The 25,687-nt window shown below is 37.9% G+C and overlaps 1 protein-coding gene across 1 annotated transcript in view; it reads right to left on the reverse strand.

Annotated features, from left to right (window-relative positions):
• CTPS2 (CTP synthase 2) overlaps positions 1-25,687 on the reverse strand; it is a 71,566-nt gene that overhangs the window by 15,457 nt on the left and 30,422 nt on the right. Inside the window, exons 13-15 of the mRNA XM_009565563.2 lie at positions 4,121-4,217; positions 1,988-2,043; positions 267-363 (exon numbers count right to left, since the gene is read on the reverse strand). Of these exons, the coding sequence (XP_009563858.2) occupies positions 267-363; positions 1,988-2,043; positions 4,121-4,217 (250 nt within the window). The remainder of the gene's footprint in view (positions 1-266; positions 364-1,987; positions 2,044-4,120; positions 4,218-25,687) is intronic.

The following is a 25,687-nucleotide window of genomic DNA, read 5'->3' on the forward strand; positions in this document are numbered from 1 at the left end:
GCCAAATCCCACTGAGCTAGAATTACGACCTTTTAGAAGAGGAGCATGTCTGTCCCTGATCATCAAATACAGGCATAATTCTTGAAAAGTACAAGACTTCTTTGAACCTTCACCCGTTATAATAAACAGACGGAGTCAGTAGTATCCTCCAACATAATCTTGGCTGTGATGACAGCTAACTATTGTGCCTAAGAGCATTTTACCAACCTGTGGTATATAGGGCTTTAATAGACGCAAAAAGTACTACAGATAAGTAAGACACTCACTCTCCAGTTCAATAATTTCCATTCTGTTCCCTTCCGTATCATGGCCAACAAATTTCAAACCTTTCTCTTCAAAGCAGTGAGTCAGTTCTGGGTTCACCTGGAATATTGAAAGTAAAAATAATTGTAGTTCTATTTATTTTTTGATTTAACAAGCAATAATACTTAATTGTAATGGCTTTAGTATGCATACAAGAATGAAGAGAATTCAGAAGAAGAGTTGGGAACTTTTTACTCTGGTATATATTTGTAAAAGTGGGCATGCTTATTTAAAGATGAATCAGTAATTTTAAAACTTACTACATAACATTCAAAATAGTAAAGCCAGGGTCGGTTCTGCTTGCTCTGCTCCTGATTCTGAATAGCTTGCATTCCTCATTTTTTAAATAGCTGACTACAGTAGGCATAAAGACTGGCTTCCTCTTTGAACACTGCATTTCAGTGGTTATGACACAAGCTGTGGTTCAGCTACCCTTTGAAACTGAGAATTTCTACAGTGAGCTGTTTCATTTCCTTGGTGACGTTCTAACCACTCAGTTAATATTAGAATTCTGAGCACCTTTACCACCATCACACTCTCCTCCCAGCTCTTTAAAGACACTTAATTAATATTGCCTGAATCGGTTTGTAGCATATACACATCTCACCGCTCAAGCCTCTCTGGAGATACTGATGGAGTAAGAACCCTTCTGAACTATCTCAGAGATAATTCTAGGAGTGCAGCTCTTGCCTGTCTCCTTGAACGACAATATTTGCTCAGATGTTCTCAAACAGGGGAGAGGACCTATATGAGAGGCCTACAGAGTTGGCTGGTAGGAAGCAATTGATCTCAATCAGCCTTCAAGTTGTAGATGCCTGAAGACTGCCTAAATTTAGGCTATAAAAGAATGTGCACTACCTGAACATACTTTAAATGGGGCAAATTGGCCAAGGAGATTGGCATTTAAGGATTATAAGCCTTCACGTTTCATATACTTCACAGGAAGTCAAGTTAGGTAATCTCTGACATCACCCTCCAAGACCTTTTTGCTTAGACACTGCACTGTCTCTACCACAAACAGTACACCACATTATTCCCCTCTATTGGACACTTGCAAGAACACTTCTGCCATATCGTGACTAGTTTCAGATCCTTCAGTACAAGAAAGGAATTGACAAAATGTTGCAAGTCCATAGGAGATCCAGACAGGATGGTTAGTGGATGGACCATATGCAACATAGAAGGAGAGACTGGATGAGCAGGACTTCTTCAGGCTGGAGAAAAGAAGGCACAGGCTGGATCTCATTGCTGACTTCAACTATGTAATGAGACAGTATATAGAAGACTCAGCCATGCTCTGCTCAGAGATGGACAGCACGAGACAAAAGACAAACTGAACAAGGAAATTTCCTATTAGATGTAAGGGGAAAAACGGTTTCACAATGAAATAGTTAAGCACTGAAACAGATCATCAAAAGATGTCGTGGAATCTCTCCCTGAGAGATTCAGAAATAGATGGGACAAAACCCTGAGCTGTTTGGTCTAATTTTGCAGTTGGCTCAGCTCCAACCAGGGAATTGGACCAGAAGACTTACAGAAGTTCTTTACAATCAAAATTATACTATCTAACCATTACTAAATTTGGGGTTATGTTTATGTAAGTAATCTCCCACTGGCCTACCAAGAGAAACACAATTTGCCCAAGCTTTAGCTTTCTAACACAAGGTACACTAACAGGGCTTACCTCATATCGATGCCTGTGTCGCTCCTCTACAAACATTTCATCACCATAAAGTTTTCCTAAATATACAACAAAAAAGAAATAAATGCTAACATGTTGCTTTAATAGTTGTTATAACCACTTCTTGTAATTTAAACCTCAAAAAAAATCACATGTAAAACATAACAGGACACTATTCATCCTACTCCAGCTTCTGTTTTCCTGAGTGATGACTAGTTTCTTTTAATTTACTGTTGCCTGAGTTTATTCAGGATTCATAGTCAACATCCCTTGACCAGAAATAATGTAGGTAGACTAGATTCTGAAGCCCAAGCTTAAACTAATTTAAATTGTAAAACCCAAAATAAAACAAGAGTGAAAAAGCAACATAAAATCCCTTCAAGATTTTACAACAGCTGTAAGCAAAAGATGCGATAAAGGAACCTCCATAGCCTTTTAGAAGCATCTGTTCCATTTTAACAGATAACGCATGGCAACTGGCATAATACCTCCAATGACAAACAGAGAATATTATTTTGCTCTGATTTCCTGATCTTATTATCCAAATGACTCTTGCAGTCTTCTGAGCCTAAACTGAAACACTCTACATTGCACAGCAATGAGGAGTAAGTTAGAGGTATGCAGTAAATGAGAATTTAATCCCATCTCCCACTTACAGTCACAGCTCAAATTTTTCTCTCATCTTATCCTAGTGTTATTAGGATTACTGTCTCACTTAGGGGCTGGTACAAGAACTAAACTGCCAAGATGATCTCCAATCTGTAGAGTGATAGTACTGAATTTTAGAACAAATGGAATACGTTTTAGTTTTAAGGAACCACCTTTTCAAAACTATTATTTCCACTCGAGTTGTAAAGCATTAGACATTAGGAATTAGATTTCCTGAGTGGACTACCAGAGTTTTCTCTGAGTCTTTGACAAATACGGTCATTCATACAAATCAAAACCCTGACAACGAATTACAACACATGATATTTTTTAACTTTTCCAAGAAGCATTTAGGCCACAGAACAACTTGTATATTGTGATGTGCGTTTCTATACCACACTGAGGCAAGGTATCACCCAGGTCAGTCAGATCACTAGCACAGGCATTGTCTAAAAAGGCAGATTTTTCATTAAACTTGCAAACTTATTACACTTCTGCCTACTGCTGAAATAGAATTCATTTTCAAAAGCTCAGAAGGTTACATGCCATAAGTTCAACATAGCTAAATACAGTAAGAGCTCAGATCAATATCAGGGGCAGAGCAATATAAGAATTATGCCTATATTTACTGATGGACAAGAAACTATTTTTTACACATTTTCAGCATCACTTATATTTCTACCATATAATAGGCTGATTAATAGGACACAAGTATTACCTCAATTTTAAAATAAATATAGACCAAATTGAATAATTTGTTCTGTATCCTGGTTACTTTTATTTTGCCTTTGAAGAATCCTGTTACAGCAAACAATTTTCCTTTCCTACAACAAATAATTTACTTTCTTAAAACAAGACTGTTTCCAAGGCTGGGCCTAGGGCAGTCCTAGATCAGAGACTGGAGTTAAGCAGGGCCTGGTTATAATTAGAATACAAACTAGCACATGTAGTCAAGACAAGGTGAGTACTAAGGCAGCAAGGCCAGATTATGTTTAAGGCTGAGTTGTACTGGCAACTCAAGGGAATGACAAGCAATGTTGAGGTCTGACAAAAGCATAATGAGTAGGAGTCTGGGTTAGTTCTACCAAGAAACTTCAGGGTTAGAACAAGAAGCCCTGGTTCACGCATTTTATCAACTCATAAAGAAAAGATGAAGTAAATGCTCTTATCTTCCCAAGAAAATAATGAATTCAACTACCATAAAATGCATTTCAGCTAACTCAACAGTCTCCTCATTGTTTATTTAAAGTGTTTGATCCTAACTGACCCTTTCACTGGAACTTCCAGACATCTCTCTTTCTTTATATTCCAGTCCAGGACAAACATATACAGGAACAGAGTCAGATTGATTAAGCTCAGAGAAGCTGTCACCCAACTGCTTGTTTGAGGTTGCGGTCCTTTAACAAAACGTGCTTTGGCATTTTTGCTTTCCCTTGTTATAGAGTTCCTACTCCAAATGCAAATCATGAAAGTAGAAATGTAACTTACTTAAAACAGAATTTTGTGTTTTGAAAACAGTCCTTCTCTTCCCCAGTCTCATTGTTCCACCCATGTCTCCAGGGTTGTGTTCTGGCATGTCAATAACCTGTAGAGAGAAATTGTTTAAATACTGTTTCATTCAACAAAGAAAAAAAAAAGCACATAAGCAACAATTGCATAACAGGCTGCATAGATTTATAAATGGTAACATTTATTTTTCCTCCAAGTGTTCTCAAATATGACTTCTCTTTGTTTTTCCTAATTCCTTGGTTTCAGTATTGGGTCTGAAATAGGCTGAGAATGTCTTACCATTGTGAAAATTTTACATTTAATGTTAAGATCAACAAAAGCAATTTATTAATTCCTTAAATTAATCTTTAGGGTGAAAAAAAATTTCTTTTAAAAAAGACAGCAAAGTGTCAGAAATAGTATAATTCTGTCAAAAGTTATTGTTAGTATTATAAGAGTACATAGATTTTTTTAAAAACTGATAAATTCATAGATGAAAAAAATCCACCAAGTGATAAAGACACCATCTCTGAAAAAGCAAGTCCCCGAACCACACAGTGATAGTAGCTGAAAGATTATCCTGGGTAAATATTCCTGTACATCAGGTTCTTTCTTACACTGTTCTGTACGTTCTTTCATACTCTTTGAGGCAGAAATAGCTGTTTAATCAAGACAGTGGAAGTTCTCTTTTTTGGGATGTGGGGAGAAGAGTGGGGCATGGAGCAGCAGAGATGAGAAAAAAAAATGGGCACTTGTAGCAAGATTATAATCAAGTTTCGTAAAAGCAGAATACTAGAAAAGGCGACTCCAACGTGTGTGCTATTTCAAATTCTATACACAGGTAGGAAATGGAAAAACCTTCCCGCCTAATTCACTTTACTAAAGGGTTTTTCAGATTGCCTAAGAATCCTCAAAATCCTGCATTGCCTTATATGAAGGCATTTAAACATTTAACGTAAAATTTAAAGAAGACAATATACAAATACTTGTTTCAAGGACTGAAGTGGATGGGTCAAATGGCTGCTATACAGGCCAAGTGGAATCCATGATGCTGGGACTCAGCGGATGTGAGAAAACAGAGCTTAGTGGAAGGACTGAATTTAGTTTTGCTCAGTTTCAAAAATTCTACTGGGTCTCACAATCATATTTAGAGGAAGTTTGTCTCGGAGATGTACAATACTTCAAAACTGTAGAAACACATAAGCCTAAACTATGACCTACGTATTTGTATTCACATATACACAGTGAGTGAGGAATGTAATCGACAAAGAAAAGTTCTAAAAATACAAATATTCACACATATGGGTAATCTGGAATTGGATTTTTATTAACCTTAATTTGCCCCCTAGGAGTAATGAAAACAATTTCTGATGATACACTTCATAAAGTGAAGTTATTCAATTAAGAAGGGATGGTGGAAAGTGCTTAGCCTTTGGCCTTGTGCCAATGCATTTCAGCTGCGCAATTATCTCTGTACAACCTTATACCTTCAAAATGTTATTTATAAGCTATATACTCATTATAAAATGTCACAAGCAGAAGTTGTGATCAAATCAGTGGGATATTACAAATCCTCTAATTACCTCTCAGACCATGAAAATGAGGTCTGTGCCGCATATTCAGTTAAAAAAGCCCACAAACTCAAAAAAAACCACAAAATCATTCATTGAATCTTTGTTACTTCAAAAAAGATTAGATTGTCTGCTTTTATTTTATTTCCTTCCATTTACTTGCTGTTCTTTCCTGCAGCAGTGGCCACAAAAAATACAGGACATCAGAAGTGGTTAGAATGTATATAGCAAACTGTGTGTATGTGTCAAACACTCTGCCCCCCTGAAATCAAACAGAAGTTTCCATGACGTTATTTACTTGCCTACACCCATAAGCTTACAGTTGTGCTCCTGACTCTTGTCAGCTGGAGATGAAGTGGTAACAAGCAGCTATTAAGTACTTCAAGTATATGCTTCTCTTCCAATTACAAGAAACTCACTTTAATGGCTGATTAATGAATACTGGCAGTTGACAGGAAAAAAGAAGAGGGTTTCTTTCCATTTGTTTGTGGTTTTTTAAGTTTGGAGCCTGAAGTCAAGACTGGATGTTCCTCCATACTCAAAAATATTTCACGCACCTAATTACTTGTCCCCCAACTTCAGCTTTAGTTTTTCTTCCTACAAAATTGGGGCAGGATGTTTTGGTCTAACCTTGCTAGCTGAAGCATGATAGTACCCAAGTGTTTGAGGTTACTCCTTCCCCCTCGAAAAAATTACCTTTCACCATTTTCACCTTTCAGTATTTGCTGTACTAAGTTTTTCTCTCTATCTAAACATTTTGAGTGTAATGCCATAAATAGAAGGAAGCATGGGGATACAATGACTGGGATGGTAACTTCTTGAAGGACATTGCTCAGCTCTTAAACAATTCAATTAAAACTCTGGCTCCAAAAGAAGTGGACCTGACTATGCAGTCCATAGCAGTTTTCACTAATTTACTGTGCTTGAATGTGTTTTCCAGCACGACTCAAACCCCTCAGTTAGCAACTATACGGCCTTCTGTTCATTAAACAGAGCATATCAGTTCAAACAGGTTATGGCCACACTTTCATCTCTTCTTTCTTTCAGTAGGCGAAAACCAAACACTGAATAAGTCCCACTAAAAGTCTAGATAATGGCCTGGAACAAAGCCAGGCTGTGAAAGCACAGCTTCATCTGCTCTGCTGAGGGCTTCCACCACTCTTTGGTTCACAACCTCTCTTTGGTTCAGGACTGCAAGCCCAACAAGAATTCTACAGGAGAAACGGCCTTGTAGGGAAGGTTTGGGCCTTTTTTCACCAATTAATCTCTGTCTTGTAAAAGGCTTGCTTCCACATCTTAACAGTTATATTAGTGTGGTCAGGGCCACATATTCAGAAAAGGATCCAACCTTTAAAACTTTCACTAATGTCTGAGAGGTCTTAATTGAGGTCTCTTTTAAGAAACATGATATTAGTGTTCCATCTTATTTCTATCCATGGCAGATTTTCTGTCAGTGTGAAATGTTGGCAGAAATTTGTATTGAGTTTCAATATCCAGCAGTTTACTCTGTGCGTTGATGTTTTGTTATTGACATGTACATTAAAAAACAGCTCTCCATCTTCCCCCAGATTTTTAGGTTTATGATAGTAAGAAAATAGACAAGGCTTCAAATATTATTTTTTGTAGTCAGGCAAGGAAAGCAACAACTTATGAAGTAATACCACAGAGCTACTCTGCCTCTGGATCTTCCTTTTTTATATGCTTTGTGGCTCTGATCAACTTCAAGTATCACAGCACAACCCTCAGTGTTCATATATTACATTTGTGTCTACAACAAAGTCTGTGCAAGAAGCTTTCAAAAGCAAAGTGGCAATGCTGCCCTTACAGCCCAATGACAGTAATAAAGCATCAGAAAAGCAACTCATATTATGGAAAATTTTGCCATATTTTAGAGAATTTATTTGATCAGATAAAAGACAAACATTCAAGTGGTGGTTATTTTGAACAACTGTGCAACTGAATAGATTCTTCAAAGAGCTTACGCTTCCTGCCACAGAATAAATCAGCTCTCACTCTGCATTAGTTCTTTGAAAAGTGGAGAACAGCAGAGAACAACAGGCATCACAAGCAATCGAAAAGCATCAGCAGGGAAGGCACAAGAAGAGATAAAGCATTAATTAAGTCTTTCTTACCCAGATCTCTGAAAACTGCCAACACTACGGGATTTTTATGGAGATCACATATTACACGACACAGCCAACATGAAATAAATAATGAATCACTTTGACATAACACAAAACACATGCTAGATATAAAACAGTTTGATCAGTATTAAATCATGTTACTGATGAATACCGACTTTAACTACCCATGAACTGCAATCTTTTTTCAAAAATCTACTGCTTGGATCATTTCATTGTTGTTAGAAAACATATTAAAGCTAATGAGAAAACGTCTCAAGCCCAGCCACTCAACAAAGAGCAACCAAAGACCTGAAACCCCAACACCTATCATTTTAGAAATCACTCCGTGACCATTAAGTTTCGTCTTCATCCTGGAATGCCATTTTGAGAAATACATCTACTCTGGTTACCCTGGAGAGGGGCAATTTTGGTTTTGTTTGGAGGTTTGGGGCTTTTGCGGGGAGGGATAGGGGAAGGTTGCAAGGGAGGGGATTGTTATTTGATTTGAATAACTCATCGGTAAATCACATTTGGAAGCAGGCTTTTAGGGTTTTTTTCCTTTTTTACTCTACCCTTGTCCGCTAAGCAAATGATTTGTGACTGCTGAAAGAAATTGCTATACATGTAAGTGCTGATGAAAACATCAGGAGAAACCCCAACCCCTTAAGATTAATTGAACACTGAAAAGAGACTCTAAGACACTCCGCACACAAGAGATGTGCAGAGGGAAAGCTGACAGGAGCAGAGAATACAGTGGCAGGTACTGATTAATATTAATCCTTTCTGGACACAGCTATGAAAAATACCCAGCAACACCAATGGACAAGGACTCAACCCAAACTAGAGGAACCCATTCTTTTACTGACTCTTGCATCATATCACTGCAGGGTTATTCAGTGTGCTAGATTCAGTCTGATCTTATTAAATCACAAGTTCATCAATAAGCAGGCCTAATCACCTACAAATGCAATGTTTATATCAGCATTTTAGAAAAAATAATACCAATATTTTAAAGAAAAAATTTACAAATGCAATACTAAGATCTGTACAGAAAGCTTCCAACCTGATCAGCAAACCCAAGACCACTCAGTTTTCCCACTCATTTAAAACCAGGGTTTTAACATTTTCAGTTACTAAAAGAAGGTGCAAGGATCACACACCTGCCAGAATCTGGCACGGTCAATCATTTTCCAGTTTGGGCAATCCTCTTTTCCAGAGACTTGTTGTTTCCTATTTTAGAATTAAGTCATTTCCCTAGAGCATTTATTTAATTAAAGCCTAAAAACTCTCTAGAAGGATTCTGTGTGTATAAGCAGAATTATAGAATCATAGAATCAGCACGTTGGAAAAGACCTCTTGGATCACCGAGTCCAACCATTCCTATACGAAATTCCTACGTTTTGTAAAATTTTCTTCAGGTAAAGTCATAAAAGGTGTAACTCCTTTTTCAAACCGTGCTTACTCATTCATAAACACAGTGTAGGGAACCGAGAAACTTAGAGATGTTGACAGGCAAAGCCCATACCAATATTGCTTAAAAGCATTTTAGAACTCATTCTAGTTATTCTAACCACGTGTCCTAGAGTCAGCTTAAAGACTTAAGCAAGTAGAAATTTTCAGACTGTTAGCGTTAGTGAAAGGAACAGGATCAGGCAGTGCTGGCTATAGAAATACTCTGGAGTGCCAATCATGCCATGCCCAGAAGTGCATGATTTGCCACAGACTTGAATAACTGAAGGAAACTCATTAATTTAATTTTAAAAAGATCAGCACATTTTTAGCTAGGAGAAATCCTTCCCTTCCTACCACAAACATCTATTTTAACAATCAGAACTCTGTCACTGCCTTTGAGGGGGACTTAACTGAAATGGTAGTAGGTGAAATATTCCCCTTACCAAACTCACTTAAATCCACGTGAGATATATCAGAAGGAGGAAGGCATGAAGCAAGCGTGTGTCTCTGAGCATTCTAACGCAGAGGGAAGAACCTAGAGAGGGAGAAAGCCTGGTGTTCTCTTCAGCAAACACCCCAGCCACAAAGATGAGACAGGGATAATCACACGCTTACAGTCCGAGATTGTATAATCAGTAGTATGCTCGATGGACTCTGACTCAGAGAATTATTATATCTTACAGGTAACTACCACAGAAGGCTTGGCCACAGATGAGCCCCACTAGCTAAGCTATGCAAAGTAGCAAAGGATATGTGAGATTGTCCTTAGCAGAGAAAAAGCCCAGCACGTTTTACCCTCAAAACTGTCCACCGTGTTCTCTACTTCCTCTACCTTGAGTTATCACACAAGAGCAAGCACCCATTCTCCTTGTTTCTCATTCATTAACAAGCTGGCATTAGCCAGGATCTGTTATCTCTGCCTTCATTATCAGTCATCTCTGCCTTCGGCAAGCAAGGCAAAAGGAAAACTGCTTACTTTAAGGAAAGTAGGGAGGAAATTGCTTACTTCAATTGCTCACTAATCCAGACCTTCATTGAGGAGAATTTCTGGTACTTCAACTTCCAGGCAACGCTCAGTACAACCTGCACTATCCCAGTATTTCTTGAAGAAATTCTGCTCATCTGCCATAAAAATCAATATCCTCATAGCAAACATGAGGAGAATAGCAACTATTTTCCATTTCACTCCCCTAGCATAATCAGACTACTTCCAGACTTGTAAGCAAGTAATACTGCCTGGATTCCAACCACTGATTCTGTATCTGTGGACTATTGTTTCTATTTATTGGACACAGAATAGCATCCTACTGAAAGAATAGCTATTTGAATAGAAAAAAGTAAGGTTATCGTACAATACTGCATTTTGATATTGAAAAAGAGACTGGAATTTTTCAAGTAAGAGCTTTACTCCCAGAAGAAAGACTTGCAAATGCTACCTAGAGCTTGAAATCCAAACCAGTTAGATGAATACAGATAGAAACATATCTTTTTATCCCTTTTTGTGGTTTAACTTTTGTTTTAAGAGAAATGGCTTTATTCTGCCCGTGATTCAGTCTGATAAATCATTTTTACAAAATCTAACAACATATGCTTGACAGATTAACTACTTCATGCAGTTTAAGATGATTTCACCAATGAGCTTTTCTGTATCATTATTATATCATTAAATAAAGGTTTTAAACTGAAGGAAAATAGATACTATCACATTGCTTGATACTGCCACAAGAAAATGCCTTATTTTGAATTTTGAGTAAATGAATCAATCAAATATAAAAAGGATTCAAGCTCCATAAGGATTTTTCTGCTACAAATATGTAGGATGCAGCCTAGTACCACACTTTTCACAGTTAGGGTACCATGCTTTGTATCATGCCCACAGAATAGTGGCAGACCATGAGCTGTAACGACTGATTGATCACCTATCAAAAGAGACACCAGAATTTAAAATCTGGCACTTCTACATCAAGAAGAGAATTCCCTACTAGTTGAACTAAATTAATATCCCTGATAGGTATTTTATGAAAATCAGTTGAATAGAAGGAAAAAAAGAATACACTTGCTCAGAAAAAAAAATCCCTAGTGTTTAATTTGTAACTTCTAAGAACAAGAAAACCTCCACAACACAATCCAAGATCCCAAACAGAGGCAAAATAGTAAGAAAATGTCTTGAAAGGCTTTAAAGACACTGCTTAGCAAACATGTTAAACTTCTACAGGGCATTTTTCAGGTTGTACATCTTTGCAAAAAAGTCCTACTGAAGTTGTAGACAACTGCAGACCATTTGTGAAAGTAAATGTTACTCTACTCCTTGTGTCAAAATCCTGTGCCAATCTAATACGTTTAACAAGCAGCTCAGCTGAGTCCACTCTGCAAAACCACATAAAACACCCAGCTCATGCCAACCACTGTAACCTTTAATTGAAGCAATTTGTTCTGATGAGCAAGTCCATTTTCTCTTCAATTCTTTGTTTGCATTTAAGCTGTAACTTTGTAGAAATGAAGACAGATCTAGATAATGAAGAAATGAGGGCTAGAGTGGTTCTCCTACTCATTTACAGTACAGTCATGCTTCTTCCTACCTTCCATTTTCTTCTTTTCTTTGTTTTTGTTTCAGTTTTGAAGTGGCATCTCACAAAGGATCACAACCAGAAAAAACAAACATTGAGCAACATAAAGGAACTGTTTTCTGCAAGCAAGCAGGATCACTTCCAGTGTTTAAACAGAGATTCATGTCTACAATGCAGATATCCTGGAATATTTTATATGCGTTTTTGTACTGCTCTGCTCTCCTTTCTCTCTTCCTCTTTGGAACTTTATGTGTTTGTTTAACTCTTGTTTAAATATCATGTCAGTTTCCTCACCTTACCTCTATCATGGTAATATTCTGTTCTCCATAATAAAAGCATACAAAATAAAAGGATCTGCAAAACTTAAGTTGGTCACCCCATTACTTAGTGGGGCTCCCACTTAATTTACTAATTAAAGACATTCTAGTAATAATAATTGTATGGACTAATTGCAGAGCAGACATATTAAAACAAGGAATGCCTAGGCAGAAATCCTCTGGCACAATCACTGTAATTCTAACTACTATTACTTGTCTTCCATGTCATGCCCACAACAATAAAAGTACGTTGGCCTACCTAGTCTCTCATGCCTGTATTTTTTCCTGAATTACAGAGAACAATCTATATGCTGAATATTTCATTAGGCACAGAGAATGGATATCTAGACCTTTGGAAAGCTCTCCAGTAATGAGTAATGGGATTTTCTTTCCCCCACGGAGTGAACAGCAGTAGTGGAGATTAATTCCATGAGTCGTTACCCTCCCTCACATGCACATATCATAACTTTTCTCATTCCAGTTGGAGAACTGCAAGAACTAAAGGAATGTTGTACATCTTATAATGGTAATCAAGGCACTCACTTTTAATTCGGGGATTTCCTAAGAACACTGTAAACTATATAATAACCCAAAAAAGAAGACTGCAAGACTAGATTATTACAATGCAATAACTTTAAACAGTTAGATTGTCTTGCAAAAAAAGTACCTTGGCAATTTCATTACTGTCTATCCAACAGTAGTCCATATCTCACCAGACTCAAAAAAAACAAAAGGAATGATACATATTAATATCAATTATCTTAATTGCCTCTGCTAGCCATTTCTGCGATGCTTTGAGTCACATGCTGTACATGATATTTAATAGTTTCCCACTTCCACGCAGCAAAGCTTCAACTGGCCAAAGCTCCTCTTGCCTGAAAGAATCTTATTTCTGGTTACAGATTTATGACCTGCAATCCAAATCCTTTCTATTTCAAGCAGAAGCTATGATGTCTTCTTTCTGAGAAGGATCTTTCCTGTCTTGCTTTGTCTGTTCTGCTTCCTCCAAAAACCTGATAAACATCACTGTGCAGACCTTCATTTAATTCCACACTCCTTATGATCCTTCCTGTAGCACATTAACTCTATCATCCTCAACATCAAATGACAAGAATTATTTGGAATTTGCTTTCCTTAATTGTGTTTACACAGGTACTCCGGTCAAGTTCAGACTGCATTTAAAAAGAGAAGTGGCTTAACCAACTGCATCCATGCCACTTACATCAGTAGAGCTCAAATGGTAATCACTTGCTCCCTGAATAAGGGATCAGTGGATCCAAGTATTCACTAGGATGCTTGGATTCAACTACAAGGTCCAGGGTTAACATGACAGTATAGACATGCCTATCCATTTCTGTTTTGCTAACAGATCACAGAACCAGAACTGAAAATATACATATTCATTTTTAGAGATGAATACGGCACACACTTTAAAAATGTAATCAGCTAGGAGGAAATACATACGAGGAAATATGAAGAGAGAAGCAGAGAGGATGCATGCATGCATGTGGAGAACAATCAGCAAAAACGTCGGAGAGGAGAAAAATGAATCTTTAGATCATTGCTCTTTTAGGAACAGGAGGGTGAAAGGCTACAGGAAATATTTTACCAATATTGTTTCTAAGAAAGTAACATCTACAGAATAATGTTGCCTTTATACTACCATGAATTAAGTAGGCATTTAATTTGCATGACATCAGATGAACACACCCAGCATAATTCAGACATCCTCTGTGAAAAGTGTGGGTGGCCGGGAGCAGATCTACCCAATAGATAATGCAGTGATCCACACAAATGCTACAAATGTTTACCAAGCAATCTGCAAGATATTGCTACATAGCAAAAGTTCTAAACTGTGTCACCAGCCAGCACAGTATCTTTCCACATGCAGTTAGCACAGCAGCTACCTCTCACACAAAACAATATAGAACGGCTACAACCTCACAAACGCAAAGCTATCAGTTATTTAATGGTGCCCAAACAAAAAGCATTTTTTCCTTCACCCTGCACATCTAATAGTTTATGCCTCCAGTGGCAGAACAAGAGTCAGAGAGCATAAGAAACATTTTTTAGTTAAAAAGCACAGGTCTACGGTGAATCACTGTTGAATCCATTGCAAATGCAGTTCTGCTGTTCAGTGCCTAACTGCACAGTATGGATTAGCTTATCATCACATACAAGCCAAGTATGGGAGCTGAATAAATACAGAATTAAGGAAATAGAAAACCTCATTTAATAAAAAAAGTTTTCCTTTTGGGGCTACCTTCGTATTATTCTTATACCTCACTTCCAACAGATAATTTTATAAGTAGGCAGAGTATTTATTAAAAATAACATTTTAGCTCATAGTTTTTCAGAGAATCATAGAATCATTTAGGTTGGAAAAGACCTTTAAGAGCCTGAGTCCAACCATTGTTTTATTTTTTATTAAAACTGATGAGTTCAGAATATACTAAACAGACTGCTCACATCTCACTAAATCCACCCTCCAATATAACTACGCAACTGATTTGAACTCCTCAGGTTTTTCTTACCTATGGACTCTTAGGCACGCTTTTAACTCCAGTTCTCACTCCTGGATGTCTACAAGGTTATTGTGAAAAGGATGGAAGTCCTCAGCTGCTGCACAGATCCTTTCAAGCCACTTTACAAAGGCATGTGTGTTTCACCACCTCCATTTGGTATGAGAAAAATAAGGCAGATAAAGTGATTTGTTCAACCTAGCAGAACGAGGCCTTTTGTGACATCTAATCTTGTTCCTACACTGTAGAAACAAGGCAGCTAATGATGTAGAAACTCACACATTCCCAGGTGAGCTTCTAACAAGGCCAGTGTCTTAATGTAACTCGGTCAGTTATCTAGGTAGGAGAAACTTAATGGAAATAGCATTCAAAATATTGGAGGTGATTTCATGTAGTTTTCAACATATGAACTGCACTATTTAGGTAATCTACTTCATGTTTCCTAACTTATTTTTTTAAATACACAATTTCAGCAAGCTTGTTTGCAGGGGTGGGTTTGGGGGAGGCAGTGGGGTGGAGGAGGCATTTTGAAGGCATTATATTCAGCCACATAATCATGCTGTTAAGGGATCTGGACAACCTTATTCCACATTTATTTTATTTTATTGATCAGTATTGCATTTTAACTTGCTGAACAGGACAACTACGAAGAACTAGTTTGCCACAGTGCTTCCAAAATAGTCCCTGTGTGTGATAATCACATCACATGACTCCGGCTGCATTAGTTTTCAGGTAGATCATTTAAGGGAGCCACCTAATGCTCTTTTCTGTAGGGAGCAGAGCACATGCAGCAGAAAATACATTCCAGCCGAAGAATAACACTGAAACACATGGCAGCCCAAAATCCATATCTAAGCCATAAGGCAGGTAGTGCTTTTCTGCCCTAACACGTACAACCTGCTTGCACAAAACAGTTTTGTCAAGGGCCCTTCCACATTCATACTTTGTCAAGCACCACACATATCACCCCTGGAGCACCCATAGTTCATACTCAAGTGACACACTATTCAAACATATTGCAGCACTACCAAGTATTACACCCCTCCATAAAATAAATGCCCTCTGCTTGTTAAATTAGACACTGATGGGTAAGTCATCTATGTCCACTTCATCGTGGAAATTGTTTTGTATATAGCATAAATTTCTCCATTCGATTTACAATTAGTTACATGTAATCCCTTATGTAAGTACTGCAAAGGTCAAAGACTTTTGAAAATGTAATATGCAATTCTATTTAGAAAAATCCTTCTTATGAAAGAAGGCTTCTTCTGAAAGAAAAGAAAAAAGTGGGAGGTTATTAACAGCAAGAAGGCATCCTTCACAAAAAATATACCTTTTCGCAATAAAAGCACACAATAAACAACTTGTAGAAGGCTCCAGTAACTATGAGTAAATTATTTTTCATTCTTTTTCACTTAAGCAGAAAAATCTGGCACTGTAAAGTTAATTTTAAAAATATCAAATAAAATTCATACTCAAAGAAGCGATGAACATGGCACACAAAAAAAAAAATTAGCATTTTGTTTGTGTGCACTGTCACAGAGTTTGAAAGACATTTCCAAGCTAAAAGCCTTCTTCATAAGAGACTATGATGCTCCCATGTCAAACTGAGTGTTAAGATAAGTGGTTACAAAACAAATAGACAAAATAGACAGCAAGAAATGACTGGAAATGTATAGTACTCACTCAATTTTGAAGCAACTGAAGGGTGAAATAGCTGATTAAGTAACTGTAGTAAATAACCTCCCTTCCAAGGGCCCTAAAGTGGCAAATACTACAGGGGAGATACAGAGACCTATAGTCTGAAACACCTGATGTCTGTGTCAGGCGACCTAATAGAACCTTTAAGGAAAATGTAGAAGTAGCGAGCACCTGGGCAGCTATAACAGGTTGGGATACTGCCAACAAAGATTTGTAAAGGAGGTTGTCTGTTTGTCACCTAGCTATTGAAGTTCTTTACTGGAAAAGTACATGGATAAGGGAGATTTGTTTAATAATTGAAGCCCACTTTGATTTCTAACAGATGTTAGAAAGACATATAAGGTATGTCATCAAAGACTCTTTTAAAAAAACTATGCAGCTGTAGAATTAACATACACAAAAAACACAACCAAAAGTACGAGGGGAGAAGAGCATGCTATTTTTCACAGCAGAGAAAAGTCATTAGTAGAGTTGAGCATGGCTCTATGAATAGCACATTCAAGTTATTTGATAAAACGGAAAAAAGCAAACAGTAGGTGACAGCCTGCTCATTACATCTAATTTACTAAGGGTAATAAAGATGAGGGCTTACTATAAAGAATCACAAAAGGATCTTCTGAAACTTAGTGATCAAAATGCCAGGTGAAATACAACAGGATCAAATATAAAGCCATGCAGAGGGGATAAAACAAGCCTAACTTCACATCGCAATTTCAGGCTTTAAGATGATCACTACCCATTGGGAATTAGACCTTGAGATTTCAATAGAGAGAGTTCAATGAAGACATCAGTTCAACACCAAGTAACAGTCAAAAGCTATTCAATGTTATAGGCAATTACAAATGGAAGATGGATCACAACAGAGGAGATCATTGTAACACTTCTTATGTCTGTGCTGGCTGCAGTTTATACTGTGCAGTTTAGGTCTTCCAGTTTTCTCTGTCTTGAAAACATCTGAGCTATAAGCTGTAGGAAATGCTAAAATACACTGGTGTACATCACTGTACACCTGTTCAACTAAACTTTTCCACAGATAATTACTCAAAGATGGCAATGGAGACAGACGATGGGCCAAATGGGTCTTTGGTCTAGATGAAGCTGTGGCCAGACCCAGCGTGATTTCCTTAAGTCCGGGTGTTACCATAAAATGAGAACACCAAATGCATTGCCTGTCTATGCTGTAAACAAAGGTGTTCTTAGTTCACAAACATATTTAATCAGTTCAATCTGGGTTCTAAGAAGAAAGCAAGGTTCTTTCCTTTTAATCTGTTATCTCAAATAAAGGTCCTGCCAGTGCTATTTGTCACTTAAACTTCATGTTTTGCTGAGTTTGCAAGGACATGGTGGAATGAAGACAAAGTTAAATAAATTCACTGATGAAGAATTTTTAGAAACTTTTCAGGCTTTCTAATGCCCCCAGGAAGACAGAGATAATGAAATGTGTCTTGTCACTTCAGTTCCAGCTCAGAAAAAACAGGTAAAAAGCAGTTAAGTTGGATAAGAAGGTGCTAATTTAAATATATCCACCACATAACGTTGCTAGTGATACTGAATTTCAAAAATGGTAATTTATTTGGTGTTACAGAATTAATATCATTTCTGCATACAACCACTTACAATTCCACATTTACACTGAGAGAATCAGCAAGACAACACAAATCTCGCAAGAACTTTAATTATGTCTACTTAAAATGGATTAATTTGAGAAAGTTTAGGATATTTTTCTACACAATACCAAAATGTTTTGCACAAAGTCAAACTGTGCAAGAAAGCAATGGTTGCCAACCTGTGTTGTTTGCAGATACAGCATGTATGATGTGATTTGTCAAAACTTATTTTTCAGTTTACAGATTGAGCAATACTGAGGATTTAGTACTTTCGCCAGGTTCTTAGGCAACTGTTGGGTTTCCTTCTCATCAGTGAAGACCAATGTTAACAGTTTCATGGCAAGTTATGTCTGATGCATACATAAATTCTCTGTAATTAGCTAGGCCAAATTATAATCCCAATAGAAGCCATAGCTAATGAAATCTGCATTATCTTTTAGCCACAATGCAATTACCAGCGTTACTATACATATATTTTCATTATTTTCAAATGTACGATTCCAGATTCTTCATAGCTAGATATTAGGACTTCTTAACCCTAGGATGTGATGGACAATAGAAGGTGAGTGTGCAGACACATTGGGAAAAATCAACTTTGGTAATATCTCAGAGGAAAACCAGTGTTTTGCCTTTTTTTATGTTTTGGCAGTTCTGACATACAAAGGTCATATCATGGGTACAGGTATCTTGAGGTTACACAGGTCTGTTCCAAACTGATGCTAGCCTTAGGGCTGAGCTCCGCATAGCACCTGGTGCACACTCTTACAAGCTAAAGACCTCTAAAATTTTCTTATAAAAGTCTTTCCACTCTTGGTTCTGAAAGCTCTAAGAAAATTCTTAGAGCTTTGTTACAGGAAAGCTATGAACATCTGGGTATTATAGGAAAAAAGAAAAGCAAAAAGCAAAGCACTTCTGTGTTGAAGGCAAGACTAGTCATCAACGTAAAAGAAATGAAACTGTCACTAAGGCTGAACCTTAAATTCAGCTTAATTGATAGTCAGGTTTCCCACTAGCACTACTAAGAAATGAGTTATGATTGACATGGATAATTTGTTAATTTACATTTATAACAAAATGCAAATCTGCTTCTTTGAAGTTCTCTTATACAGTTGTTTATAAACTCCTCATTTAATGCATTTGTGTAAACTGAGAACTTCCAAACTATTACTACTTTACTGAGTTTATTATAATTTGGCTTTGATTTAGTAATCACATTAGGTAATTAAAAATCTAAAATTATGCCAGGTACACAAGCACTATTTCTTCTTGACTACAGGTTTTGATAAGTAGCAATAGGTTCTTTTTTTTTCAATAGGCCATAATCACATATAAAATATTTAGGCAATCGATTCCTCTATAGTGTTAGTTAGACAATAGCTATTCTTCTTATAAGCCTGACTAGATCCCTCTTATTTAATCTTTGGCTTTCCTTAACGTCCCAAGGTAACTCTTGAATTGGTCAAAGAAGAGGGGGGAAGATTTCTCTGGCAGACTTTCACTTCTATTGTCCCAAATTCTCACACTGCAGAGAACTGAAACAAGAGTTATTTGTAGTAATTTACTTAAAGAACATATTGACAGTCTTCCTGTGAAAAGAATTTAGCAAATATCTATTATATCTACAAATCAACATGTCAAATTGCTAATATACAAGAGATTTGTACGCCAAAGGTAAAGTCATTACTTTATAAAATCATTTTTCTTATGTTTCAATTTGATAATTAAATGTATCCCAGAATACCACTAATAATCTGATTTTACATGGCACAGCACACTTGCTAATTCTCATTCAGAAGTCTGCAACTATTAGAGATCAAGCAGTGCATGAGTGCCTCTTCTTCCGAATCACAGAGAGCACTCCAAGGTTCTTGCTGCTATATTATTTATGTCTCAGACTCTGCATTTCGTGCTGCTGAGTCCAACCAGGTCAGCAAGGCTGGTCTAGTTGTTTTTACAGAGTACTGAAGGTAAAGAAATTAAACAGAGTTATTGAGAGGATGCTACCAAAGAAGCCTTGCAAAATGACTTCAGTTCCTCTCTCCTTAAGAGAACCAGTCATGATTGCTGCTCTTTTCCCCAAACTTACCTGTTCTTGGAGGAAAGAATGTGGTCATTTCCTGGCACAAGCACTTTTACTCAGTATTGTGGTGCTATCTCAGTAATTCCCTTCTAGTTCAGCAGCAAGGTGAGCTGCAGCAGAGTCACAGTGACTTAGAGGGTCATTGCAGCAGAATTCTGATAAAAGACCTCAGCTAGGTGCTTGAGCACTGTAACTGTGCTGAGGGCTCAGTGTCCCTAGTCAATGTACGAAGACATCCACACAAGAGGGCACGCTGGCCCATGTGGTCAAAAATTCAGAATACTCAGTCTCCCAGCTCCTGCTGTTTAATGTAAAAAACATCTTACAAATTGTTTTAGACAGAGAAGTCATAACCCAGCATTGTCCAACTTCCCCGTATGCACACAAAGAGAACCAAGAGTATCCTATCGCATCACCATACCATGTCAAGCTGTAGGCTTACTCTAAAAGGAAGTGTCACTAATTCACATTATATCAGGCCCCTTTCTATTAAATCATATTAATTAAGTTGTAAGAATACATAATGGATTAGGCTCTTCCAGGATCAAGACAATGAGATGTGTAATTTCTGACTCACTAGTAGGTGGGATTGTGCTGAATTATTACATTGACAGACAGTAGTCCTGCACTTGCATGAAAACAGATCACAGGTATTTCTAGGCAAGAAGAAAGGTAGGCAACGAAGTTTCTTACTGGTGTTTTCACACTTTGAGATTTAGGCATCTCAGTGCCAAGTAATTCCTATATCATGTGCCCATGTTTGATTAAGCCATGTGCTGTGGTTTAGTAAGTGTACCTTTAGACCTTTTTTGAACAGTCCATCAGGTTAAAATTATTGAGCTACAACAATGCTTTGAAAACAAACTGCCAAACTCTATTCTAGCTCTCCTCATCAATTTTGTTTTCAAGATGAAGAAGGGTTCTTAGATACAACTGAGACATTTAGGCCGCCCACACATCTCCAAGGTCAGAGGACAGCTGAGAGAAGATGTAATGTTATCGGGGAAATAACGAACTTGCTAGTGCCCCTTGCACAGCATTACCTTACCAATACTTAATTTGCCCTACCCAAGACTCAGCAAAATGTCACTTCTCCGTAAATCCATATGTGCTTTGCTAAAATGGAGATGTATGCACTTTTGAGCAGTATTAGGAATTCAAAAAAACAAATCGGAGCTCAGGAAGCAACAAAAAGTTTGAGAGTTTTAGCAATTACACTAACTGTAAATTTTACCTGGGGCAGTAAAAACCTCGTTGCACTGCTGCATGAGCCGAGGTTCAGAGAGTGGAAGGGTAAAACACATTCTTGAAACATATTCCCCCTCAAAACTGTCTCACGTAACATAGAATATCTACATCACAGGGAGTTTCAAGCTACATAATAGTTTGTCTTCCAGATCTGTGCAAATGACAGCAAAAGCTGACACATACAGCTACAATGAATAACAACACATGACCAATTTAAGGCTGGCTACAAACAATGCATCATATTAAATCATTCATCCCTGTAGCAGCCACACCCAGCTCTCTTTACGGAGACACCTTCAACATCCCATTACGTATATGTCATAGCATAAGAAGGGAGTGCCTAGAAGAAACGCTTGTCAGGATAATCCATACACTTCAAGTTTAATTTGTGAGATGAGACAACCCTATCACATGTCACCACCAGAGCTTTTACAACCAACGGCAATTTTAACAAAAGGAATGTATCACTTGTGACACACAAAGGATTTTACAACTCATCCTCCCTCAACTTCCATCTAACAGTTCCATACTTCAAAGCAATGCCAACTTCTCTACAAAGGCTGTAGTACAGTTTGCTGAACTTCTTTCCCATAATCATTTGATGTTTTTCAGAAATTTTTTTAACCTTGGATGTTTCTTCTCTCTCAGTCCTTTGTCTCCTCCTAGCCTGACAGCAACAACACATGGCACTGGCAACATTGAAAAATTCTATCACAAGCATTTGCACTAGAGAATTAGTTTCCACATCTGCCAAGACACACTTTTAAAAGGTCCCATGTAGTAAATTGATCATCAGTATCCCAACTTTAAATACTTTTCCTTTTTTGCAGATAGGTCTAGAGTTTTTGAAGATGACTGCAGCTGTAGGACTGATTCTCTGGAGAACTCAAAGCCCTGATAACCAAAATGAATACAAATTGTGGTAGCAGAAGACATCTGCATCTCCCCAGCTTTCCTTTTATTATAAGCCAATTATCTGCAGTACTACTACTTCAAAACATCTATTCTTATTTATCTATTATAGTACGTATCCCATATTTAACTTAAGATGCAGCATGGGGATTGGTATTTTACAACAGGCATAGATACCTGTACATTCTTCATACCAGCATTGGTTCTATACAAATACTGCTCTACTGCTTTACTCAGTAAGAAATCAAACTTATTTGACACCTACACAAGATTTCTTTGCAAATCAGATAAGAAATTGTATGTTCCACAGAGCCCCTAATCCAGCCCAACTTATTTAAATTGTCCCATCATCTTTATCCACTTCCAGTCCAGAAAGTAACTAACATTAACAAACTGCTTTGATCTAGTGACTGATATCTGGAAGCCAGAAATGATGCACAAGCAGTGTACAAGTAGAAACAAGTGAATATTAAGCACAAAACCACCTCCTGCTCTTTCTTTCCAAATGCACAACTCCCACAAATATATGTTCTCAGTTGTAGCCAGCTTTTCCTTGACAGCAGATGTTTCTACAACACAGTCAGGCTATAACATAAGCCGCACATATTCCTCAATTAGTTTTAAAGTAGTTGGGCTCATATACAAGTAACAGTGGTGCTGCTACAAGGTACTGAGGAACGTGGAAAAACACTGGAGGGTTAGGATGTTAACCCATCAGCAGAGGATTAAAACAGGATGACCAAGACAGTTGTTGCCTTCAGGTACAGCCCCACCCCTGTGGAAGTTGTCCTCTCCCTTCCAACAGTGTCACTGGATGGCAGACAAATCCATTTGTAGACCAGCCCAATTTATAGTCCAGCACATTAAGGTAAAACAAGGAGCACAGATTCATTTACCAATCATAGAATCATAGAATCACCAGGTTGGAAAGGACCCACTGGATCGTTGAGTCCAACCACTCCTAACACTCCCTTAAACCTTGTCCCTCCATCGATGGTGGCAGGAAGGATGTGACAAGACCAAAAGGGATAGCACCTGAATTACCATCCCATTTAATAAATCATTAAATATGCATGAAGACTGTGTTACCATAATGCCATAAGTTTTACCACTCCTATCACTAGCAGTAGTTCCCAAACTCCAGTCATCCTTGCAACTTGTACACTCTTATTCTTCAACGTGACTGGAAATGCTTGCTCCAAATAAGCCAGCAAACCAGTTTACTAAGGCAACACTCAGCAATAGCCAATTTTGAGTAAATATTAGATCAGTAGACACCACCACTGAAAGAAAATGATACACAATCATCACAGGAACATATGTGTGATGTGCATCCCTAAACAGACTTTAAACACATCATCAAGTTAGCTCTGTTTTTGCTGATGGCTTTGTATCTAAGCTACAAGGATATGTACCTAAGCTAAAAGGATGTGGTGCTCACTAACGTGATTTCTCTAGCCTTGGGTAAACCAGATTGAATTATGTCATAAACTGCAAGAACAACATATATTCATACATCTGAGAAAGAGCAGCAAAAACTGTAACCAAATCCAGACTGCCAGTTCTACTCTGGAAGTCAGCTGGCACAGACATCAAAGCTTGGTAGCAAGTGCTGTTCTTCAGCATAGATACATGCTGCTGTTTGCTAGTCACACATCATGTAATAGTGGCAACAGTAATCTTCCCCTACTTTTGTTCAGATTCTTCATCAGTGACCAGAATTCCTTACCCCGGATATCGTTCTGCCACTGCTGGGCTGCCCTGGATAAACTGCACATATTTCAGAATAGCACTTATGGCCCACAAAGGGGTCTTCTGGCAAAGACAGTGCACTGGGACCTGTTAAATCAAGTTCTGTTTCTGATTCAAATACAGAGTTCAGAGACGCCACACAAGTTACTGGAGAAGGGCATTATGATCTAAGTCACAGATAAGAGGACAAAGAGTTGGGAGATCACATTATAAATCCCAACTCTGCCACTCTCATTCAGATTACCTCTTATAGATTGCAGTGCCTTGTCAGTAAAGCTGACCTGAGGAGAGTGGACTAATCCCCAGATTTGGCATGCAACTCTTGAGCAGGTCATCTCAATTTCCAGACATTGGCCTCTCACTTCCACGGGAATATGTTTCAGTAAAACTGGTTATGCTATTTTGCAATTAGGTGGTGTTCTTTAATGAACCCTTAACAAATTAAGAAGGCCAATGTGCTGAATTCCTTGAGTTGTGATCCCTTGAAATAAAATTCTTCTTCCATACTACTAAGCATCTTACTACTACAACTTCAAGACAGGGAGCAGCCTTTGTTACAAGTAAAGACAAGTCATTTGAATACTTAAAAAAAAAGTTCTGCAACTACTGTAATGTCAACAATACACATCAAGCACATCAGCTTACTGACACTGCTTCCAAAAGGGATAAAGCATACGTGTGGTGAGGCTACCACAGACCAGGACTCACAGACTTGCTTGCACTGTTACCATCACCCACCTTAGCAAAAATAGAGGTTCTGCTACTGATGACAGCAGCAGCTCCTGACTTTCTGTTGAGGCAAAAAGCAAACAGGAGAAAGCACGTTTCCAGCTTCATCTATCAGTTGGACTGGACAAAGACTGGGGGATGCGTGACCCCAATTCACCGATCCTTAAGCTAACACCAGGCTTTTGTGCTGAATTTGACATCAATGTAGTTCTCTGTACAAGCAGCTTGAAATAAAGTGTCAAGAAACTCAGAAAAGTCTTCCACTACTAAAGCCTGCTACCTCCCCATAAAACGACATACAGGTCCTCCTTATCAACCAAGTGCTTCAGACACCATTAAAATTTGCACACCATGAGCACCCAGAGTGATGGACAAGCTTTGGACATGACATCTCAAGCCAGACGGCAACCAAGTGGAGAAAGTCAAGAAAAGATGAACAGATCCAAGAAGCAGAATTCGCAAAGGAAGTCTAAACTAGCAAGGTTTTCCAAATGAAGAAAGAAAAACGGGATTTGTTAAAAGCTATTTTAAGAAGGAAGATGATAAGTCTGTTCTCCCTATCTATGGAGATAGAAGAAGAAAAGCTTTTAAGCAAAGCAAGGCATTAATAGTACTGTCTAATAGTAAGATAAGGAACCACAAGGAATGGACCAGAAAAGGAGGTTGTAGAGTCCCCATTATTTAAGACACTTAAGACTATGTTAAGCAGACATTCAAAATAAATACCAGTGATCCCACTCCAGGGGAAAAGGAAGAATTAATTAGGAGAGTCCTCCAGAGATCACATAATACTCTTCTTTATGACACTTTGGGAAGTGAGTATAAGCCCATGCAAGCAGGCTGCTAATGCAAGGTGTGTATCTACATTATTCATCTAGCAAACCACCTACTTACCTGACATGGAACCTGAGGCCCATGCACCTGCAGTTCCAAAAACAACCTTCCCAATCCATCCATCTCCTACCCAGAAATCTCTTGGCTCAGAG

Source organism: Cuculus canorus, chromosome 1, assembly GCF_017976375.1.
Source record: "Cuculus canorus isolate bCucCan1 chromosome 1, bCucCan1.pri, whole genome shotgun sequence".
Lineage (NCBI taxonomy): Eukaryota > Metazoa > Chordata > Aves > Cuculiformes > Cuculidae > Cuculus > Cuculus canorus.